The sequence below is a fragment of the Quercus suber genome, unplaced genomic scaffold (genome assembly GCF_002906115.3).
Source record: "Quercus suber isolate HL8 unplaced genomic scaffold, Cork oak 2.0 scaffold_946, whole genome shotgun sequence".
Classification (NCBI taxonomy): domain Eukaryota; kingdom Viridiplantae; phylum Streptophyta; class Magnoliopsida; order Fagales; family Fagaceae; genus Quercus; species Quercus suber.
Genome location: NW_027070366.1, coordinates 66,064 through 90,235, shown reverse-complemented (window position 1 = coordinate 90,235; position 24,172 = coordinate 66,064). Strand labels below are relative to the sequence as shown.

At 33.0% G+C, this 24,172-nt stretch overlaps 2 protein-coding genes and 1 long non-coding RNA gene across 3 annotated transcripts; all 3 read right to left on the bottom strand.

Annotated features, from left to right (window-relative positions):
• Positions 1-1,236: 1,236 nt before the first annotated feature.
• On the bottom strand, positions 1,237-2,283 carry LOC112006900 (G-type lectin S-receptor-like serine/threonine-protein kinase LECRK3). The gene has a single exon (XM_024039206.2). It carries the CDS (start codon positions 2,276-2,278, stop codon positions 1,346-1,348), a length of 933 nt encoding a protein of 310 aa, XP_023894974.2. The 5' UTR covers positions 2,279-2,283; the 3' UTR covers positions 1,237-1,345.
• An 18,702-nt stretch (positions 2,284-20,985) lies between these two features.
• Positions 20,986-21,735, bottom strand: LOC136065373 (uncharacterized). Its single transcript, XR_010627005.1, has 2 exons — positions 21,340-21,735; positions 20,986-21,233 (listed from the first exon to the last, which is right to left on the bottom strand). It is a non-coding gene; the product is annotated as an uncharacterized LOC136065373 (long non-coding RNA).
• Positions 21,736-21,857: 122 nt separating this feature from the next.
• On the bottom strand, positions 21,858-23,889 carry LOC136065369 (ankyrin repeat-containing protein BDA1-like). Its single transcript, XM_065768473.1, has 3 exons — positions 23,718-23,889; positions 23,288-23,484; positions 21,858-22,403 (listed from the first exon to the last, which is right to left on the bottom strand). The coding sequence occupies exons 1-3, from the start codon at positions 23,887-23,889 to the stop codon at positions 21,858-21,860; spliced, it is 915 nt and encodes a 304-aa protein (XP_065624545.1).
• Between the last annotated feature and the right edge of the window lie 283 nt (positions 23,890-24,172).

Genomic DNA, 24,172 nt, shown 5'->3' with positions numbered 1-24,172 from the left:
TGTTGCCTAATTATCACATGTTTTGATTTAATTTATACTTTTACTGCTATTTTATTTGTTTTTACCATATGTGGACGATCTTAGCAATTGTTGCAACAGCTGGAGGAGTTTTCCTCTAGACTATTTTAAAGGTTAACTTTTTCATTCTAAAAATAGTTAGCTAATTTATTTATTTTTAAAATAGATTCTTTTTTTAGAATAGTAGAAATCTTTTTGGCTAAATCTTAAATGAATGTGAATGCTATCAATTGTTTTAATAAATTAATAATGCAAAGTGTGTTCCTTTTAAATCTATTTTCCAACTATGACCAAACATCAATACACATGAATACTAAGTTCGAAAATTATCGAGTTAATAAATTTCGGACAATTTTTCATTTTTAGTTTTGTTTTTCATAGATCTAATATCTTCAAGTTTTCCTTTCTATCTCTCAATTCCCCTGTTATTTGTAGATTCTATATTGTGCTTTCTTCTAAAGCCTTAATTTGCATGGTTGAAGAAGACCTAGACTAAGACTTGGTATTCAAGGCGTCTTTCCTCTCATTAGACACTACCATGAAAATCTTTTTTATATTTTACTGAAATAAAATAAAATAAAAAGGTTTGAAGAAGATAATTTCTTTTCTTCCATTTAATGGATTTGATGTTGAGATCTCTTCTACTATTCCAAAAGCACCTCTACCCAATATTTGCTTGATGCCCCTGGTTGCTTCTTTGAGTTCTTTATATGTATAGTTTCTCACATTTGTTGCAAGTGTTCTATCAATATTCCATGCCAATTTCATCTTTTTATAGTATAAGTAGTAAACAGCCATAGAACTAATTAAGAAGAAAAGACTATTGAGAAATACATAGCTACCAAGGAGTAGTGCCAAGATATCTACCAGAGACTGGTCTTTCTTATCTGAACCATGATCTTTAGGTACCTTGATGAGAGTTATTCTAGTAATATTGGGGCTTTGTCTTCCATTGGACAGAGGATACGTTTTCTTCCAACATAAATTACTTTTTTCCTCATAAATGGCCACAACATACAAGCAATCGTCGAGGCATAACTGTCTACAGCTTGCCTCATTAACCTGAGGTCCTTCAACTAGTTTATATGAAGTGAATGGAAAGTCCACGTTTTTAAGCTTTACAAAATCTACAAGCTCTTTATTTTTTTTCCATCCCTTGTGGCAGCTAGGCAATGGAAAATTGGTTTACACGCTGCCCAATTGTCAAGTTGGATCAAGTGAGAAAATTCATCAGGACATGAGCAAAATGCTCTCCCATGCACTTGAATTATCTGAGGTACTACAAATGCCATTGGGTCCGCAGAACCCATTACCAGCATTAACATGATCACTGGCCAATGCACCACATATATATATCATCAGGAATGCCTTGCACGATGGTCCATGATGAAGGACAGCTCCCATCACTTGTATTGTCCCTTTGGTGTTTGTATAGTCTGACTCCATCATGATCAATCCTAGCCATGTGGTAGAAAGTTTCTCTTGAGCCTGGGTCTTGCCTAGTAAGATTGTAGGTCTTGTAGGTCTTGTAGGTCTTCACTGCGTCTTGGATGTAGATGTATCCAGCCTCATTAAAGATCAACTGTGAATCCCATCGCAGTGTCATGGAGGCAAAATAAGGTTTCTCAATGTCTTCAGATGGCATAGACAAAGAATAAAGCACTAGATTTCCATCCTTTTGCAAATAAAGCTGAAAGCGCCCTTTAAAATGGCTAGTCTTAGATGTGTGAGACCTGAGCTTGCTAGGCTTGTGTAGTATCTGCCCTGGAAAAATTGTATCAGTAGGTTCTTTGAAGCTCTCCCATACAGGATTATTATACTTGTCTCTAATCACCAAGTTTCCATTATCTAGCATAGCTATGCAACTAGGTTTATAACCATTCGTTTTAACCTTCCATAATTCTACGCCTTGAGGGTTATTGAGAACAAACTCATTGTAGCTATTCAGCTTCAGTTCAGAACCTTCTGGTGCTGGTTTATTGCCATTTGCAGACCAAACTATGGTCTGAACTTTTATTTTCTTAAACCAAAGTGCAAGCAAGAAGTGATTAAAGTTCTCACCGTCTAGAAGAATATGAAATCCAAATGCAAATTCACCTGAAGGTGACGTCCATGAATCAGATCGTAGCTGTGCAAGTAAAGGTGATTCTGGCAACATTTTGCATTCATCATTGCTGTAGGTGAAAACAGTGGGAAGGAGAGGAAGAAGCAGAAGTAGAAGCGTGAGAGAACGAAAATGAACCAGTGTTGAAGGAGCCATATTTTGCAGTGGTTATGGCTTTATGATCCCAAAGATCCCATAGCATCACTTTTTAAATACTAGTATTCAAAACATGAGAAGACGTGAATTTTTGACTTGATCTTAGTGCGCGGGTCCACTATTTTTTCAAGGGGTAACAGTGGTGATCCTATAGCATCACTACTTATAAAGGAAAATGTTTGATAATTTTTAAAAAAATGCTACATCAATAATATTTTTACAACACTTTCATAATAAATTATAAATGATAGATTATTATTGATTGTTTCTAAGTGAGCAAAAAAATAATTTTAGTGATAGATTCAAATTAAAATCAATAATAGCTTATCATATATGATTTGTTGTGAATATGTTCAAAATTTTCAAAATAGTTAGCTAATTTTTAATTTTTTTTTTTAATAGATCCTTATTGTAGAATAGGAGAAATTTTTTGGCTAAAACCTAAATGAACGCAAATACTCTCAATTGTTTTAATAAATTAATAATGCAATGTTCGTTCCTTTTAAAGCCATTTTCCAAACATCACCAAACATCAATAGACTTGAATACTAAGTACAAACATTATCAAGTTAATAATTTCTAGTTTTTTTCTTCCCCAATATAATATATTTAAGTTTTCCTCCCTATCTCTGAAGTCATCATTTATCAAGTAAAAAAGTTACATACAATATTGAAATAATGGCGCTTTCCTAGATTCTATCTTGTGCTTTCTCCAGAAGTCTTTGCATTGTTGAAGAAGACTTAGACTAAGACTTGGCATCCAAGGCACCTTTCCACCCAGCTACCATGAAAATCTTTTTATATTTTACTAATAGTATAAATAAAAAGGTAGCAAAAGATCATTCATTTTCTTTGATGAACAAATACTTTTTAATTAATTAACTCTTATGATTGCCTTCTTTCTCAAGTTTTTGCAATTAGGTCCTACTCAAGAAGACCTAAAGTCAAGGGTCGATGGTGTTTATTTTCAAATTGCATATGTATTTGAACTTTCTTGGAACATGCTATAATTCATGACAAGCCCATACTAATGTTATTATGAGCTTTGCTTTATTTAACAAAGCCTATGAACTCAAAAAGACTCCGCCAAAATCTTTGGCGGAAATGGCGCTTTCCTAATCCCTATCTAGCACCTTCTTAGAAAATGTTTCATAATGATGACTAGTTCACATATTCTAATAATATTATGAGCTTTGCATTATTTAAATGACCTCGATTCAACAAAGGCCAATGATTTGGTGCCATTTTTTGTGCTTTCACAACTTTTAAGTGCTTCATAGTGAACAATGAACACTAATCCATATCATTAGCATTATGAACTTTGCATTATTTAAGAACACCTCGACTACGATACTCAAAACTTCACATTCCGGTATTTTTCCACTCACCACCATCAAAATTTTTTTAATACTAATATTTAAATTAAAAGAAAAAAAAAGTTTGAAGAAGATAATTCCTTTTCTTCCATCAATAAAGAATTTCATTAAGGAATGAAAAAAGATTGAAAGGCCTAGCATAAGTTCTTTCACTAAAGAGATAAAACTGCTAAGAATACATGAGACAAGGATAGGCCATTATTGGCCTCCAAGATGAAACCATATTGGCTCAACAGCATGATGAGGAAATTTCGTGTGTCTTTTCGAAGTGGATTGTAAAAATGAAGTGGGATTGGTATAGTTTAAAACCATTGCTCCATAATTCATGCCTATATATATATATATATATATATATATTAATAGCCAAATCTTAGAAAAAATCTAATTAGATTTTAATTGGATTCTTAATTTGCACCACGTGTCCTATTTAATTTTTAATTTTGTGCCAAGTGAATTATTGAGTGTAAAAATCGAACAGTCCAAATCTAATTAGATTTTAAGTTGGATTTCAATTGGAGTCTAATTTTTTGTCATGTGTCTTTTTTAATTTTTGTGGCAATAAATTATTGGGTGCAAAAATCAAAGATTCTAAAACCAATTAAATTATAAACCATATATATATATATATATATAATGAGAAACCATTACATATTTTAGAAATGTATGGTTTAAAAAAATTGTAAGCTAAAACTATGAGTAATTTGAACCTCTTCTAAAAAAATGACGATATAATAGCACTTTCCCAGATTCTATCTTGTGCTTTCTTTGAAAGTCTAAGCATTGTTGATGAAGACCTAAAGTCAAGGGCCTTGGCATCGAAGGAGTCTTTCCACCCACTACCACGAAAATCTGTTTACATTTTATATTAGGTCCTACTCAAGAAGACCCAAAGTCAAGGGTTTTTAGCCTTTTAGTTAAGTGTGTTCATGTGAACACCGGACTAACGCATGGTTGCTTTTTGTGCTTTCTGAACTTGTAAGTTCTTTCTTGGAAGGTGCTTAATAGTGAAAAGTGAACACTATTCATATTACTAGCATTATGAACACTGCATTATTTAACCTAGTGTTATAAAAAAAAAAAAAAAAATTAAGAAGACCTAGACCTAATCCACACAGGGGCGGCGTTACCTGGCCAAAACATAATTTTTATATATAAAATTTTAAAAATTGTTTTAATCCCCTAAAATAAAATTTTGAATATAACCCTAAAATTTGTTTAAATACAACTAAAATAAGCTTGAATATGATTATTTTAATGCTACTTTCATAATATTTTTACAATAATTTCACAATAAAGGTGAATTAGCAAATTGTAACTAGTTTTTATCTGGACCTACAACCAACATCATTTTTTTTTTTGGGTTAATACATTACTTTTTTACCTAACTTTAATTGTCACCTAAATTTTGTTGAAATTTTTATGAAAATTTTGTGTTTGTAACACTAGTCTTTAAATAATTAATTCTATAAGAAAGAAAGAAAAATGTTTCAAATTTTTGCTCATTGTTAAAAAATAAATAAACCTTCTTTCTAGGACATTGGCTTACCTAGCCATTGACAGGGGAATGAAGCTATTTTCCCTACATTTTTCTTCTTCATTAGCAAAAAATTACACCACCATTACAGCCAACAAATCTGTATTTATATATGTGATTCTATTCTCATTCTCTTTGTCTCTTTTTCTCCCTTTTATTTTTTCTTAGCTTTTCTTTTTGTTTGATCAAGTATTTTGATAAATGCTCTATAGATTTTTAAGTCCAAGAAGGTTTTTTAGTGCTTGCTCCAATTTCAAGAGAGCGACCATGTGTATGGTTAAAAATCCATACACTTAAAAAGCAAAAACTTATATCAGTTACTATTTTTTTTCTTCGTTTCACATTTACTTCCAATCCTACTCCTGGATGTGTTACTATTTTTCTTTATCATATATATTTAAAAAATTGTTATTACATATAAATAAAATAAGTTATTATTAATTTGACAAAAAATGTATGATTAGTTATTTATATATATTAATTTATTGATTTCTAGATTATCATGTAGTGAGTTGGGAAAAATTAATGATCATAAATATATGCTGATATGACTTGCAAGGCGGATTCCAAAATCTTAATTCCTTTCCCTTGATTGTTTACATCTTTTTATTGTTTTATATCTCTTGCTTAGTTTAACTATTTGCTTAATTTTATTATTTTCTTAGTTTATTTAATTTCAAAACAACCAATTTTTATTAAACTAGATTAGGATTAATTTGGTTAAGATTTAATTAATTTTCTTACGTTCATTCAAGTCCCTGTGGGTTCGACCTCATTCTTGTCAAACTATACTTCGGTACGGTTCGTACACTTGCGAGTACTTTAAAATTTCACAACACTTTCCTAGATTCTATCTTGTGCTTTCTTTGAAAGTCTAAGCATTGTTGATGAAGACCTAAAGTCAAGGTCCTTGGCATCGAAGGAGTCTTTCCACCCACTACCACGAAAATCTGTTTACATTTTATATTAGGTCCTACTACTCAAGAAGACCCAAAGTCAAGGGTTTTTAGCCTTTTAGTTAAGTGTGTTCATGTGAACACCGGACTAACACATGGTTGCTTTTTGTGCTCTCTCAACTTGTAAGTTCTTTCTTGGAAGGTGCTTAATAGTGAAAAGTGAACACTATTCATATTACTAGCATTATGAACACTGCATTATTTAACCTAGTGTTATAAAAAAAAAAAAAATAATTAAGAAGACCTAGACCTAATCCACACGGGGGCGGCGTTACCTGGCCAAAACATAATTTTTATATATAAAATTTAAAAAATTGTTTTAATCCCCTAAAATAAAATTTTGAATATAACCCTAAAATTTGTTTAAATACAACTAAAATAAGCTTGAATATGATTATTTTAATGCTACTTTCATAATATTTTTACAATAATTTCACAATAAAGGTGAAATAGCAAGTTGTAACTAGTTTTTATCTGGACCTACAACCAACATCATTTTTTTTTTTTTGGGTTAATACATTACTTTTTTACCTAACTTTAATAAATTGTCACCTAAATTTTGTTGAAATTTTTATGAAAATTTTGTGTTTGTAACACTAGTCTTTAAATAATTAATTCTATAAGAAAGAAAGAAAGGAAAATGTTTCAAATTTTTGCTCATTGTTAAAAAATAAATAAACCTTCTTTCTAGGACATTGGAGCGACCATGTGTATGGTTAAAAATCCATACACTTAAAAAGCAAAAACTTATATCAGTTACTATTTTTTTTCTTCGTTTCACATTTACTTCCAATCCTACTCCTGGGTGTGTTACTATTTTTCTTTATCATATATATTTAAAAAATTGTTATTACATATAAATAAAATAAGTTATTATTAATTTGACAAAAAATGTATGATTAGTTATTTATATATATTAATTTATGTGTTCAATGGTTGTTGTCTTCTTGATCTTTAAACTATTAATAACTTTTTAAAATTATTGTACAATATAGTTGTATTGTATACTAAATTGGATTTATAATACTATTTTAGATTATTTTATATAATATAAAAGCTGTATATATAAGAAAATATAAAAAATTATTTTATTTTTTATTTGCTTCCATTACAAATTCCTAACTCCACCATTGTTACCCCTAGAAAATGATCACCTGGGCGGTGATGGATCAAGCAGGGCTTAGTACCATTTGATAGCTGATTGTTACAAGCAGTACTGCAACCATTAGAAGCATATTGTGCCTTTCATCTGAAAAATGTCATTATTTCACAAGCATGCTTCTTTTGAACAAGATTCACTGATCTTGCCAATTTTGGAAACCAATAGAATGTAGAAAGTGAAAACCACAAATTAGCTCCAACATGTTTTAGCATAACTCTGATCTCTTTGTTGTTTAGTGGCGGTTTTAGGAATTTTGTTTAGGGGGTTCATTAAGAAACTTAAATTAAAAAATTTTTAATGAAAAGAGAACTTGAATATATCAAGTAATCGACCAAAAACAAAAAAGTTTTACAATTTCCTTCTACAAGTTTTCAAATTTTGAATTGTTACATGATAGTTCGTTATGAGTATTTGCTGCCAATGTGGGTAGTTATGACCATTTTAATTTGTTAAGTTTGTCTAACATTTTTATTTTTATGCAGTTGCAATTATCTATTAATTTGTCATTGTTTTTATAAACATATTTTAAACTAAATGAATAAACTTAACTTATTGGCTCTATATTAATTATTGATGTACAAAACTACACTCATTCATACATAAAATAATACACTACGTGTCTACTTAACCAAATAAATGCTTAAACAGTCACTAACTTTACAATTTTTTTTCTTGAATTTTTCTGACTTTATAACAAAAAGTTATTATAACATGATAACAATACACACACATGTAATAAACACTCTCTATTTCCAAATTATTAAATTATATAAAGTTATATTATATTTATACTGTACATACAAATATCCCTGCACATCATTACTCACACAAATAACATTATAACAAAAAATAATGCACACAATTTAAACACACTCACACATATATAATATAAATTTATAATAAAGAGTGACACTTACAGTTCACAAACACTTATTAGTACTCTTAGAGTTGAAAATACTTGTAGTAAGGGTGTATAAGATTTAAATTAGAGTGTGCAAAAATATTTTTAAGAATAAAGTAAAATACCATTAAACTAACAAAAAAAATATATTATAAATATATATATATATATATAAAGGGTAGAGCCGCCCCTACTATTGTTTACTTGTGTTTGTCCTTCTAAATTTCTATGATTAAGACTGTTAAATTTGGAATCCTAATACAGTAAGTGGCTCACAGCTTGCATAATGTGGTTACACGTGGTCACTATTGTTGGGTTTAAAAAAGATTGACCCTGGTTAATTAATTCAATTATCCAAGTTGATTAATTAAGTCAAATTATATGCAAATCATGAAGCACCAAAAAAATCACCAAATAAACTAAATGCAGCAGAAAATAAATAACTCAAAGATTTGTTGACTAATGGGAAAAACCTCTCGCAAAGAAAAAACTCCATCGGGTGAATTTAAGATCACCACCCTCAAAAATCCACTAATTAATAATCAAGTGGTTGTTTCTCAAAAAATAAAAATAATCAAGTGGTTACAAGTATGAGAAATCTTACGACTATCTTGCCTTATCCCAATATACCAATTGAACATTCTCTTTAATACCCAATTGAATTTGATATTGTAGTAGCTTTCTTTCCTTTGTTGTACAAATATCCAATTTGTGACTAACTCTTTTGCACGTATCCCAATATGTGACTAACTCCAACAACTTGAATGATTATTGTTAGTTCCAAAATTTTTCACTCTATAAACGGTGAAAATCAGAAAGCACTTAATTACAAAACACTAAGACATGGTTTTGAAACTAGGACCGAACCGTACGGTCTGACTAAGTTAACTGAAAACCGTTCAACAATTTGATTTTTTAAATTGATAGAACCAGAATTTGACTTTTGCTGGAAATCGCATGAACCACAGTTAAACTGCACGGGCTTCTAAACCGGTCACGGGTTTATGGGTCGGTAACATATTTTCTTCAAATATTAAAAGAAAAAAAAAAAAAAAAAACTGGTAATCTATTTGCTCGCATCGCTAGAAGTCCAAACTGTAAATCCCATTTGGACAAGGAATGGACTAACTTGACTCCATTCCTTTCGCTGCAAACAACTTACCATCGCAAGATCTTGATTTTGGTCGGAGGGGAGCTTGCCTGTCGTAGTCATGTTTGTTGTGAAGAGAGAGAGAGAGAGTTAGTTGAGAAAAGAAAAATCTGAATCTGTGAGAGGGAGCAAGTGAGTTTTGATATTTATTTTGGGGAAGAACAACTAAGTTTTGGGAAGTGGGGTAATGGATTTAAAAATAATATATATTAAATAAGACTCTTATCCTGGGAAGAGTGAGTTGATGAGTGAATGGGCTCTAGTTTTTTAAATTTTAAAGTACATTGCATTGCATATTTTATATTATTATTATTATTATTATTATTATTATTATTATATTTTGGTTAAGAAAAGGTTTCTTATGTTTTAAACTTTAAATTTTAAACTATTAGTATTGATTTTTTTATTTATTAAGATTGAAACCTGAGTATTTTTTCTTATAAATAAAAAATCTAACTATTTTTAGTTAAGATATTAGTTTTTGAAATATTGTTATGTTGTACTATTGTGCTAAAACAATTGAAATAATAGAAGAAATATCTACCTAATCATTGAAGATTGCTAATTTTTCATTTTTATTTTATTTATTTTTATATTAAATTAATTATTACATCATTATGGTCCTATCTCGGTCTGATCTAAGGCGTACAAACGTAGTAAGTTCTTACAGAGTGAAGAAAGATTGAAAATAAAATCACGTAGAAACACAAAGAAATACAGAGAATGAAAGAAAGAGTAGAAGAAAGTGAAAGAGAGAAAAGAGGAAGAGAGAGTTTACGAGAGAAAAATTCTTTTTGATCAAAATGATTGTTTTTCTTTCTTAATTTACATCTGAGCACTAATAATCTCTATATAGTATACAAATGATGACTGTAACTGTATAAACAAAATCCTAATCTTTGGGGATCTAAGCCCATGAATCCAGGAAATACAGCTGAGCTTCTAACAGCTTTTCGCGCCATCTGCAACGGTCATTTGATCCTCGCCACACAACACCGTTTAGCAACCTTCAGCCACACTCTCAGTACCAACTCAAAACGATGCGTATTGATTCTAAGCATTAATGAAACGGAGCGTTTAGAACATCTTCTATTTTAATGAAACGGTGCGTTGTAGGCTTTCCTTCTTCTTTGAATTCGTTGAACCCGAACCGGAGACAATCACAGAACCTCCATGATCATCATCTTCAACAGAACTATGCCACTTTCTTCTTTTGATTTTAGACTGAAAAATCACATTAAAGAAAGTTGAGATGACACTTCAGCTTGTTCTGTTTGTCGCCTATAAGGATGAGAAAATTTTTATGGATAATTGGACCCTTAGAGCACCTGAAACTATTTTAGAGCTTTCAAATATTGAAAAGCCCAACTAAATTACATCATTTGCCTCCACCCTCCATGACCAAAAAGTATTGGCAAGTTGCTCTTGTGAACCAATCAAATTGATATGGTTTGTGCAAGATATAACTGTCTTCCATTTTTAGCATGCTACTCTTGTTAACTCTTAATGTTACACCACCTTATAAATTTTGAATACAATAATATTTTAAAAATATATTTTGCCAATAAATTAAATGTTGTCTATATTGTTAACACCGAATATTTTATTTTACGTTGACAAACACATAGAATTTACAGATGTACAATGGAGAAGAGATATGGTTCTAACACATGATATGTGAGAAATTTAATTATAAATTCAAAAATTAAGTAATGCTATGCAATTACACTGTTTTATTGCAATATACATTATATTTTGATATTCATAGATGACATCGCGTACTTCAACTATGCTCTTAGAAACATGGGCTAAATTTTATTATCAAAGAAAAAAGAGAGTAAAAATTGAGACACATAGGTCGGCTAATATTTTGTTTCCCATCAATTCTTCTCCCATGATTAAATCTGCAAACCACTTAGAAATTAATCTTGCAATCTTAAAAGTTTAAGCATATTCCTGACTCTTTTCAAAGCATAAAGAAAAACTGAAATACTCGACTAATCTGTGCCTGGGATTATGTTCAGGGGTGAACAAAAATAACAAAACCAGAGGAAAAGTAGCTAGGCATTTATTACAAAGAAATTAACAAACTAATTATAGAGAAATATGGTAACTGAAACTAGGGATGGCCATATCCATTGGGTAATGGATATCCTACCCTACCCGATCCAAATGTTTTGGATAATACCCGGCTCTTTATGGGTAGAACTTAATTGAGTAGGGTATGGATATTACCTGAATAGTTCGAGTAAGGTATGGATATTATCCATACCCGACCCATATAAAAAATAAAAATAAAAACCCTAACTCTCTCTCTCTCTCTCTCTCTCTCTCTTTTCAGCCTCCATCCTCACCATCACCCTCTCTCTTTCTCTCACCCGAGCCTCCATGGCCCAGTACCTTGAACTCATCACTTCGATCACCAGCACCACCACTACGGTGGTCTTCTCCATCTTTGAATAAACTCTCTCAACCCAGAGGAGATTGAACCATGCATCACTAGAGTAGACCTACCGTCGTTGATCTAGACTTTAGAGATGCCGACAAAACCGTTCGTGGACCCATATCGCCGATCTCACTATTTGTGGTTTCCATACATTCTGCTCCTTCTCTATCTCTTTCTTTGTGTTTGGTTGTTGAGAAAAACTTGAAGGAAAAGAGAAATTTTGGAGTCTTGGGGCTTTTCTACGACCTTGATGTCCATTTCTTTTTATGGGTTTAATTTCATGAATGAGTTTCTCCAAAACCTTGCCGATTGTCATATAAAGAAACACTCTTTTGCTTTCTCAATGTGCATTTGATTGTTATGTCAATTTGAAACTCATTTGGGGCTTTCGAACCTAGAGTAATTAATTTTGTTTTTAAGCTTATTTTTTACTATACTTCATGTGTTAGATGATGCACTAAAAACTTTGGGTGTAAATCAAAAATAGAGCACATTGATTGTTTGCCTAGAAAAAAAAATGTTATTTTTTCCAAGAAAAAAAAGAAAAGAAAATGAAATCAAAGGGCTATTTGTTTGCCAAGAAAATGAAAGAAAAAAGAGATGAAAAGAAAAAATTAAAAAGTCTCGTGGGCATGTGTTTCAATTTTTAAGTTAAAATGTTTTTGGATTTTAAAAAGAAAAAATTAAAAGGGTTTCAGGTAGGGTATGGATATCCATGGATAATAAATCCGAGTAAGAATTGGATATGGATAATAATGGGTATTGGTATCTGGGTATCTATGGGCAAACATTTCGGGTAGGGTATGGGTATACCCGATCCATACCCTACCCATGGCCATCCCTAACTGAAACTAATTACAGCTGGAAAGTACAACCTAACAAACTAAAACAGAATTTCCCGCGCTTGTAACAACCACTTAATCACAAGTGATGGCTTCATCAGAACGACATCGTATTGATAAGTGTGTTAACAAGCTAAGCTAATTATAAGAATGGCACCATTTCATTTATTAAGCACTTAATGAAACGACACCGTGCACCTCGTTTTAATCTTTAGACTTCTGGGAGCAACCTATTCTCGATCATGTCTGAAGAAAGTTACTTGCCAAGTTGGCTCAACAGCAATGAAGTTGAAAGAAAAGTATTGTTCAAGAAATTGAAATTGAATAGTTCTTCACAAAATCCAGGCCATGGAAAGCAGAGTCAAGCAATGTTGATCCTTGCAATCCTCTTAGGTACTTTTGTATTTTTTAACTTCTTTTCTGTAACTGCAATTTCTCTAGTTGTATTCTACTTGTGGCAAGGAAAACTATCAATTTTTTCCAAAATTTTTCCTACATAAGATCTTGATAGGAATCTATGTTCATTTACATATAAGGATCTTGAAGAAGCTACTGGTGGGTTCAAGAAGAATTGGGTAAGGGTTCTTTTGGCACTGTTTATAAAAAGGTATTAGCATCGAATTTAAAACCGAAGTGATTATGATTGACTTTTAGTGTAGTAGTTTATGTTCAATGGCTCATTGTCAAGTTTCCTCTTTGGAGTAGTAAGACCATGTTGGTAACAAATGTTGGGTGCACGTGACACCCTCAGATTCCATCACACATATTTGCCAAAGCTCGTTTATGAGCTTGTTCCAAAAAGTCTTCTTAGCTAGCTTTTCATTTATTGAGAAATGACCAAAGCTTGGGAGATTTGTGGTGAGATTATATTTACTCATTGAGATTTATTTGTTATATATCTCATTTATTGTGGACTCAAGTTTATACTAAACTTGATAGTTGTAATCTCTATTTCATAGTGGATATTTTTTGGAGCTGTTCCGTGATTTTTTCCTCTACACTAGAGGGGTTTTCACGTAAGATTTAGTGTTCTTGCGTGGTTGTGTTTATGTGGTGCTTGCTGGAATTTTTTTTTTGTTTCCATAATATTGCTATTGCTTGGTAGTATTTATATTTTAATTCACATAGATATAGAGGAGATTAGAATTTTTCCCCAACAACAAAGAGTGCAGATTGCATTAGGAGTTGCTAGGGGACTAATGTACTTGCATGAAGAATGTAGCATGCAAATCATTCATTTTGACATAAAGCCTCAAAACATACTCTTGGATGATTGTTTTACAGCCAAAATTTCTGACTTTGGACTAGCAAAACTTTTGATGAACCACCAATCCTAAACTCTCACTAGCATCAGGGGAACTAAAGGCTATGTTGCGCTAGAGTGGTTCAGGAACACACCCATCACAATAAAGGTGGATGTTTATAGTTTTGGAGTCATGTTGTTGGAGATCACTTGCTGCAGGGGATGTGTGGAAATTGAGATGGTGAGTGCAGAAATTCTAATGCAATGGGCTTATGAATGTTACTGTAAAGTGAAGTGGAAAGATTGGTGGAGAAGGATGAGAAGGCTCTTAGTGATCTGAAGTGGGTGAAGAAATTATTGATGGTGGCAGTTTGGTGCATCCTGGATGTGCCATCGTCAAGGCCTTCCACGAGGGAAGTCATTCATATGCTAGAAGGCATTCTTGAGATTTCTACACCCCCATGTCCTTTCCTCTATAGTTTCATGTTTGTTGTGAAGAGAGAGAGAGAGAGAGAGAGAGAGAGTTAGTTGAGAAAAGAAAAATCTGAATCTGTGAGAGGGAGCAAGTGAGTTTTGATATTAATTTTGGGGAAGAACAACTAAGTTTTGGGAGGTGGGGTAATAGATTTAAAAACAATATATATTAAATAAGACTCTTATCCTGGGAAGAGTGAGTGGATGAGTGAATGGGCTCTAGTTTTTTAAATTTTAAAGTACATTGCATTGCATATTTTATATTATTATTATTATTATTATTATTATTATATTTTGGTTAAGAAAAGGTTGCTTATGTTTAAAACTTTAAATTTTAAACTATTAGTATTGATTTTTTTATTTATTAAGATTGAAACCTGAGTATTTTTTCTTATAAATAAAAAATCTGACTATTTTTAGTTAAGATATTAGTTTTTGAAATATTGTTATGTTGTACTATTGTGCTAAAACAATTGAAATAATAGAAGAAATATCTACCTAATCATTGAAGATTGCTAATTTTTCATTTTTATTTTATTTATTTTTATATTAAATTAATTATTACATCATTACGGTCCGATCTCGGTCTGATTTAAAGCGTACAAACGCAGTAAGTTCTTATAGAGTGAAGAAAGATTGAAAAGAAAATCACATAGAAACACAAAGAAATACAGAGTAGAAGAAAGTGAAAGAGAGAAAAGAGGAAGAGAGAGTTTATGAGAGAAAAATTCTTTTTGATCAAAATGATTGTTTTTCTTTCTTAATTTACATCTGAGCACTAATACTCTCTATATAGTATACAAATGATGACTGTAACTGTATAAACAAAATCCTAATCTTTGGGGATCTAAGCCCATGAATCCAGGAAATACAGCTGAGCTTCTAACAGCTTTTCGCGCCATCTGCAACGGTCATTTGATCCTCGCCACACGACACCGTTTAGCAACCTTCAGCCACACTCTCAGTACCAACTCAAAACGATGCGTATTGATTCTAAGCATTAATGAAACGGAGCGTTTAGAACATCTTCTATTTTAATGAAACGGTGCGTTGTAGGCTTTCCTTCTTCTTTGAACTCGTTGAACCCGAACCGGAGACAATCACAGAACCTCCATGATCATCATCTTCAACAGAACCATGCCACTTTCTTCTTTTGATTTTAGACTGAAAAATCGCATTAAAGAAAGTTGAGATGACACTTCAGCTTGTTCTGTTTGTCGCCTATAAGGATGAGAAAATTTTTATGGATAATTGGACCCTTAGAGCACCTGAAACTATTTTAGAGCTTTCAAATATTGAAAAGCCCAACTAAATTACATCATTTGCCTCCACCCTCCATGACCAAAAAGTGTTGGCAAGTTGCTCTTGTGAACCAATCAAATTGATATGGTTTGTGCAAGATATAACTGTCTTCCAATTTTTAGCATGCTACTCTTGTTAACTCTTAATGTTACACCACCTTATAAATTTTGAATACAATAATATTTTAAAAATATATTTTACCAATAAATTAAATGTTGTCTATATTGTTAACACCGAATATTTATTTTACGTTGACAAGCACATAGAATTTACAGATGTACAATGGAGAAGAGATATGGTTCTAACACAAGATATGTGAGAAATTTAATTATAAATTCAAAAATTAAGTAATGCTATGCAATCACACTGTTTTATTGCAATATACATTATATTTTGATATTCATAGATGACATTGCGTACTTCAACTATGCTCTTAGAAACATGGACTAAATTTTATTATCAAAGAAAAAAGAGAGTAAAAATTGAGACACATAGGTCGGCTAATATTTTGTTTCCCATCAATTCTTCTCCCATGATTGAATCTGCAAACCACATAGAAATTAATCTTGCAATCTTAAAAGTTTAAGCATATTCCAGACTCTTTTCAAAGCATAATGAAAAACTGAAATACTCGACTAATCTGTGCCTAGGATTATGTTCAGGGGTGAACAAAAATAACAAAACCAGAGGAAAAGTAGCTAGGCATTTATTACAAAGAAATTAACAAACTAATTACAGAGAAATATGGTAACTGAAACTAGGGATGGCCATATCCATTGGGTAATGGATATCCTACCCTACCCGATCCAAATGTTTTGGATAATACCCAGCTCTTTATGGGTAGAACTTAATTGGGTAGGGTATGGATATTATCCATACTCGACCCATATAAAAAATAAAAATAAAAACCCTAACTCTCTCTCTCTCTCTCTCTCTCTCTCTCTCTTCAGCCTCCATCCTCACCGTCACCCTCTCTCTTTCTCTCACCCGAGCCTCCATGGCCCAGTACCTTGAACTCATCACTCCGATCACCAGCACCACCACTACGGTGGTCTTCTCCATCTCTGGATAAACTCTCTCAACCCAGAGGAGATTGAACCATGCATCACCGGAGTAGACCTGCCCTCACTGATCTAGACTTTGGAGACGCTGACAAAACCGTTTGTGGACCCACATCGCCGATCTCACTGTTTGTGGTTTCCATACATTCTGGTCCCTCTATATCTCTTTCTTTGTGTTTGGTTGCTGAGAAAAACTTGAAGGAAAAGAGAAATTTTGGAGTCTTGGGGCTTTTCTACGACCTTGATGTCCATTTCTTTTTATGAGTTTAATTTCATGAATGGGTTTCTCCAAAACCTTGCCGATTGTCATATAAAGAAACACTCTTTTGCTTTCTCAATGTGCATTTGATTGTTATGTCAATTTGAAACTCATTTGGGGCTTTCAAACCTGGAGTAATTAATTTTGTTTTTAAGCTTATTTTTTTACTATACTTCGTGTGTTAGATGATGCACTAAAAACTTTGGGTATAAATCAAAAATAGAGCACACTGATTGTTTGCCTAGAAAAAAAAAATTTGTTATTTTTTCCAAGAAAAAAAAAAAGAAAATGAAATCAAAGGGCTGTTTGTTTGCTGAGAAAATGAAAGAAAAAAGAGATGAAAATAAAAAATAAAAAAGTCTTGTGGGCATGTGTTTCAATTTTTAAGTTAAAATGTTTTTGGATTTTAAAAAGAAAAAATTAAAAGGGTTTCGGGTAGGGTATGGATATCCATGGATAATAAATCCGGGTAAGAATTGGATATGGATAATAATGGGTATTGGTATCTGGGTATCCATGGGCAAACATTTCGGGTAGGGTATGGGTATACCCGATCCATACCCTACCCATGGCCATCCCTAATTGAAACTAATTACAGCTGGAAAGTACAACCTAACAAACTAAAACAGAATTTCCCGCGCTTGTAACAACCACTTAATCACAAGTGATGGCTTCATCAGAACGACATCGTATTGATAAGTGTGTTAACAAGCTAAGCTAATTATAAGAATGGCACCGTTTCATTTATTAAGCACTTAATGAAACGACACCGTGCACCTCATTTTAATCTTTAGACTTCTGGGAGCAACCTATTCTCGATCATGTCTGAAGAAAGTTACTTGCCAAGTTGGCTCAACAGCAATGAAGTTGAAAGAAAAGTATTGTTCAAGAAATTGAAATTGAATAGTTCTTCACAAAATCCAGGCCATGGAAAGCAGAGTCAAGCAATGTTGATCCTTGCAATCCTCTTAGGTACTTCTATATTTTTTAACTTCTTTTCTGTAACTGCAATTTCTCTAGTTGTATTCTACTTGTGGCAAGGAAAACTATCAATTTTTTCCAAAATTTTTCCTACATAAGATCTTGATAGGAATCTATGTTCATTTACATATAAGGATCTTGAAGAAGCTACTGGTGGGTTCAAAAAGAATTGGGTAAGGGTTATTTTGGCACTGTTTATAAAAAGGTGTTAGCATCGAATTTAAAACCGAAGTGATTATGATTGACTTTTAGTGTAGGAGTTTATGTTCAATGGCTCATTGTCAAGTTTCCTCTTTGGAGTAGTAAGGCCATGTTGGTAACAAATGTTGGGTGCACGTGACACCCTCAGATTCCATCACACATATTTGCCAAAGCTCATTTATGAGCTTGTTCCAAAAAGTCTTCTTGGCTAGCTTTTCATTTATTGAGAAATGACCAAAGCTTAGGAGGTCTGACTTCTCTTAATGAGAAGTGATCCAAAGCGTGTTGGACACGCTAAAGAAAAAGAAAAGAAAGAAGCAAAGGCCATTCAGCCTTGAGTGTGAAAAAAAAGCTAAAGCAAAACAGAGAGCCATTCGGGCATTTTGGTGTGAGTTCCAGAGTGAGCAAGAAACACAAAAGGAGAGAGCTTTAGCCATTTGAGGTGCAGTTTGTGTGAAGAGATAGAGAGAAACACAGTGAGAGTGTGAGAGAGTGAAAAAGAAAAAAGAGATTTTTTTCTTTGCTCAAGTTACACACAAGAAAGATAAATTTGTGGAGTTCTCATGGAGTTTTGAGTGCTACAACCATGGAGAGTTGGAGTATTCAGAGGAAGATTTTGCTACTAGCTTTGTGGTGAGATTGTATTTACTCATTGAGATTTATTTGTTGTATATCTCATTTATTGTGGACTCAAGTTTATACTAAACTTGATAGTTGTAATCTCTATTTCATAGTGGATATTTTTCGGAGTTGTTCCGTGGTTTTTTCCTCTACACTAGAGGGGTTTTCACGTAAGATTTAGTGTTCTTGCGTGGTTGTGTTTATGTGGTGCTTGCTGGAATTTTTTTTTGTTTCCATAATATTGTTATTGCTAGGTAGTATTTATATTTTAATTCACATAGATATAAAGGAGATTAGAATTTTTCCCCAACAACAAAGAGTGCAGATTGCATTAGGAGTTGCTAGGGGACTAATGTACTTACATGAAGAATGTAGCATGCAAATCATTCATTTTGACATAAAGCCTCAAAACATACTCTTGGATGATTGTTTTACAGCCAAAATTTCTGACTTTGGACTAGCAAAACTTTTGATGAACCACCAATCCTGAACTCTCACTAGCATCAAGGGAACTAAAGGCTATGTTGCACTAGAGTGGTTCAGGAACACACCCATCACAATAAAGGTGGATGTTTATAGTTTTGGAGACATGTTGAGATGGAGATCACTTGCTGCAGGGGATGTGTGGAAATTGAGATGGAGAGTGCAGAAATTCTAATGCAATGGGCTTATGAATGTTACTGTAAAGTGAAGTGGAAAGATTGGTGGAGAATGATGAGAAGGCTCTTCGTGATCTGAAGTGGGTGAAGAAATTATTGATGGTGGCAATTTGGTGCATCCTGGATGTGCCATCATCAAGGCCTTCCACGAGGGAAGTCATTCATATGCTAGAAGGCATTCTTGAGATTTCTACACCCCCATGTCCTTTCCTCTATAGTTCAACATCTAAACCTGTTTTTCAGTCATCCAACGTTTGCTGAGGCTGAATATTGTGCTCTAGTTGAGACTAGCTGGGAGCTCCTTTGGTTATGTTGGCTTTCACAGGATTTGGGGTCCCTCTTGCTTCTAATACTTCTATATATACTATGACAATAAAAGTTCTATTTAGATTGCCCGTAACAATGCCATCCACTAATGGACCAAGCATAACGATATTGATTGTGATCTTCATCATCATCTCCTCCAGGGCTCCCTCCAACTCTACTCTGTTACATCTCATGATCACCCTATAGACATTTTCACAAACTCACACCCTCGTCGTTTCCATGACCTTGTATCCAAATTGAAGTTGGTCTCTCATCTTCCACCTTGACATTGAGAAGTATCAGTCCCAAGCTCACTCTAGGGCCTACTGTATTGCTTTAAATTCCTTGGTACTCGCTTATACTATTGTACTGCACTGTGCCACCTATGTAGTTGTATTGTACTACTATTACTTTTGAGATGATTGACCTCTCTATATATAGGCTCCTCTATACAGTATGGTTCATTAAGCAATGTACTTATTCTCAGTTTCTACTTATACAATCCTCCAATTTCTTAAAGCCTACAATTTTCTAGTTGAAGTACTTGGAGACAAAGACATTATAATGATGCCTGACAGGTAGTTTCATATGAAAAGGGAAAAAACTAATGTTAGGCTGTATATTTCAGCAGATAAGAAGCACAAAGATAGCTTAAAGGTTGCAACAAACAACCCTTTTCAGTAGAGAAAGAAGCTGCAATTTTCTGCAGCAAAACAAGGACTCCAGACCTAATTTATATTCTTCCACTGTTCGAGCAAGTACAAATATTTATACATAACAAGGGACATGATATTCAGCTGAATGGATTTTTATGTTTCCATTGCTTAGATTGACCACAATGGATTTTCATTTTTATTCCCTTGTAGATAGTGGGTGGCATAATGATATGATTTTACGTTTTCACTAGGATCTTCTTACCATGGCACAATATTTTTTGTTTTTTGATACCATAGTTCCAAAAGTACAAAAAAAAAAAAAATGTTGAAGAATAAAAAAAAGAGCTTTATTTGTTTTTCCAGCTATTCATATAAGACTTGGAAGCACTATTTGCTATTGCTAACTGTTCAGCTAAAATGAGTTTGTCCACTGTTTCTTCGTCACGATAGTATGCTTCCAAAACATGATCTTTTTAAAATTTAAGCACCCAATAATATCCGGAGCTTTCAGAACCAAACACTCTTAACATATAAGGTATGTGAGAAATTTGGTTATAAATACAAAAATTAAGTAGTGCTATGCAATCACACTGCTTTATTGCAATATACATTAAGTAATTCAACTATGCCCATAGAAACATAGACTAAATTTTATTATCAAAGAAACAGAAATAAAAATTGACATACATTACATAAGCATACTGCTCCAAGGTCGGCTCCTTTTGTTTTTTCCATCAATTCTTCTCCCATGATTGAATCCACAACCCACTTAGCCTGACTCTTTCCAAAGTGGCAAATTTGCTGGTAAGATTGCAAAAATAAAAGCTGAAAGAAAGACAAATAGCAATCTGGAGCCTGAGTTATGGTTGGGAGTGAAGAAAAATAACAAAACCAGAGGAAGTAGGCATTGATTATGAAGAAATTTATGTACCCATCTGGAATGAGGAGAACAATTACTGTGAGAACACAAATGTGCAATTACTGTAAATCAAGAATTTCAGAAAAAGGGGTTCCTTCCAAAGCAATGGCTGTCCCTGCTTTGTGTCTGATCATTGCTTCCAGGAAAAAAATCACTGGTATAAGTAAAAACACGGCCGAATCAATCGCCGCTAGAATCCCAAAAAGAATATTATCCATCATGACCCCGACTGAATAATAATAGCTAACGGAGAGGGTGACATGGAGTCCGAAGAACAGACACTTCATTTTCCCATTTAGAGCGAGGAGAACCATTAATGCGTTTGAGAAAATAAAAGTCAAAGAACTACAACCGAGGAACAGCCAAAAAAAGGGATCTTTCAAAGCAACGGCTGTCCCTGCTTTGTGTTCACACGTATTAAATATCAGCATTGATATACCATGTTGAATATGCTAGTATGGATGCGGAAGCGAAAGCATAAAGTATAAAACACAATAACACACGAGGGTTACGTGGTTCAGCCTAACGGCCTACATCCACGGAGGAAACCCTAAAGGGCTACAACACGCTAGTGTGGTATTGGACCGAGTCGGATGCATGATTACAGGATGATTACTACTCCCTACTGTTGTTATATTGAAGGGAGTCAGATGATTGCTTCCATTATGATGACTACTCCCTGGTACTTCAGTGAGGTTGATGCACTGACCATTATCTTGCCAAAGTCCACCAGGAGGGGTGAGTACCACTTGAAAGCTGAGTGTTGCAAGCAGTACTGCAACCATCAGAAGAATATTCCGCCTTTCCTCTGTTAAATTCCTCATTTCACGATTAATACTCGTAAGCGCCCACACAAAATGCCTTGAGAAGTATGGCGGCCTTTGGTTATTTGGATGGCTATTAAATGTAGAAAGAGATGAAGCGGGTTTAGCTTTAGCATCGCGTAGCATAACCCTCATCTCTGAGTTGTCTACTTGTGTCTGTCCTTGCAAGATGTCCCATGCTGTTTTACCCTCTAAATTCTTTTGGTTTACATAGACAAATTTGTAACCCCAAGCGAGTAATTGTCTCACAGCCTGCGTAATGTAAATCAGTTAAGTCTTGTCCTTGCTCTATTCTTAATCCAAATGCATAAGTTTCCTTTATTATTATTATTATTATTATATATGTTTTTTTAATTAAAATTATAATTAAGAAGAAAAATCATAATGTATTACTATGCAATTGCAAAGCCACTGAATCATTACAAGACTAGATAACTTTTTTTTATTTATATATATTAAGAAGATTCAAAAAGTTAGTTATAGTTTTATAAAATATCAAAAATATCCATAATCTAATTAGATAATCATTATTCTTAAAAAATAAAAAATAGGGTTACAATTATAATTAAACAAAATTCAAAAACAAAAAACTACCTTAGAAACTTTTTTCTTAAAAATTAGCACACACTCTCTATTTAAATATTTCTATACATGTTTGATACATTTTTTTCCCTAAAAATTAATACACACTAAACCCAGCAATTTACTCATTTTCAAAATCCTAAATTATAGTTTCTTAAAAATCCCTTCATGTGTAATCTCACTAACAATAAACAAATTCAAATTGAAAAATTACATTAAACTCAAAATAAATAAATAAAAGAGCTTCATCGCATGTGCGGAGTTCGTGTGATGAGGCTAGTATATATTACGCACATAGACCAAGGAATGCCATCACTCCCTAATATTTTAAACATTTTAAAAGTGTACATTGAGTTATAAAGTATTTTAATTTTTTTTTTTAAAAAGAAAGAAAGAAGAAGAAAGAAATCTACTTGACCCAAAAAATAAGTTTTGCTTCAAAAAATAAAATGGGCATCTAGACTATTCATGGTTGGTTATTTTATTTTATTTTTTTAAAATTCTTTTATTCATATTTTGTTAATACTTAGTAGATGTTAATGGAGAGAGCTTACTTCAGTTTGATTTTTTGATACTGCAATGTGCAACACAGTATTGCCTTCATTGTCCTTCTTGTTCAGTACAAATCTTTGATGTAATTCAGCATTTTTATACACATTTAATCCAAGCTGTTTCACGAAGAATTTAAAAGCCCCAAGCCTGTTATATTTGAGGGCAATATGCAAAACCATTTCATTTCGCCTTGTCACATCTATAATAGAATCAGGACAAAATGATAGAAATTCTTCCAATAGATCAAGGTGCTCACTTTCTACTACGTAATGTAATGCAAAGGAGTGAGCCACTCCCTTCCTTTGACATGAACAAGTTCTCTATCCTATTGTAGAAGGTGATGCACCAACTCGATATGCCCATTTTGTAGTGCGATGTGAATAGGGCTAAACCCATTTTGATTTAGTTTTTGAGCAAATGAGAGCTTTAAACCGATCATCTCCATGGCAAATTGGATGTTCCCAGCAGATGCAGCTATGTGTAAAGGAGTTTGAACAAATGGTAGCTGATCAATGTGCTCCAAAAGTTTTACATCCTTTTCAATTAATAGGTAAACGGCATTAACATCTCCACTTTCAGCAACCTGCTTCATCCACTCATCCATTTTAGAGAAGGCTGATATATAGGGTTTTTCTTGATTTGAACTTGTTGATGAGTGGCTTGAATAAGTAGTGCTGCATGCAACAAAGCCAATATTACCGCCTCATCCTAATTAGTTTCATAGATCTCCAGCAAATCACCTAATTAAAACTGTCGGTATGTTTTAGATTCTTGTTCCTACGTGGTTTTGACTGCTTTGGAATATTATTTCTATTAGATTTAGATTATGCTCCTTGCCAAGCTAGCTTTAGGTTAGCATATATTTTAACTCTTTATTCTTCATCTAT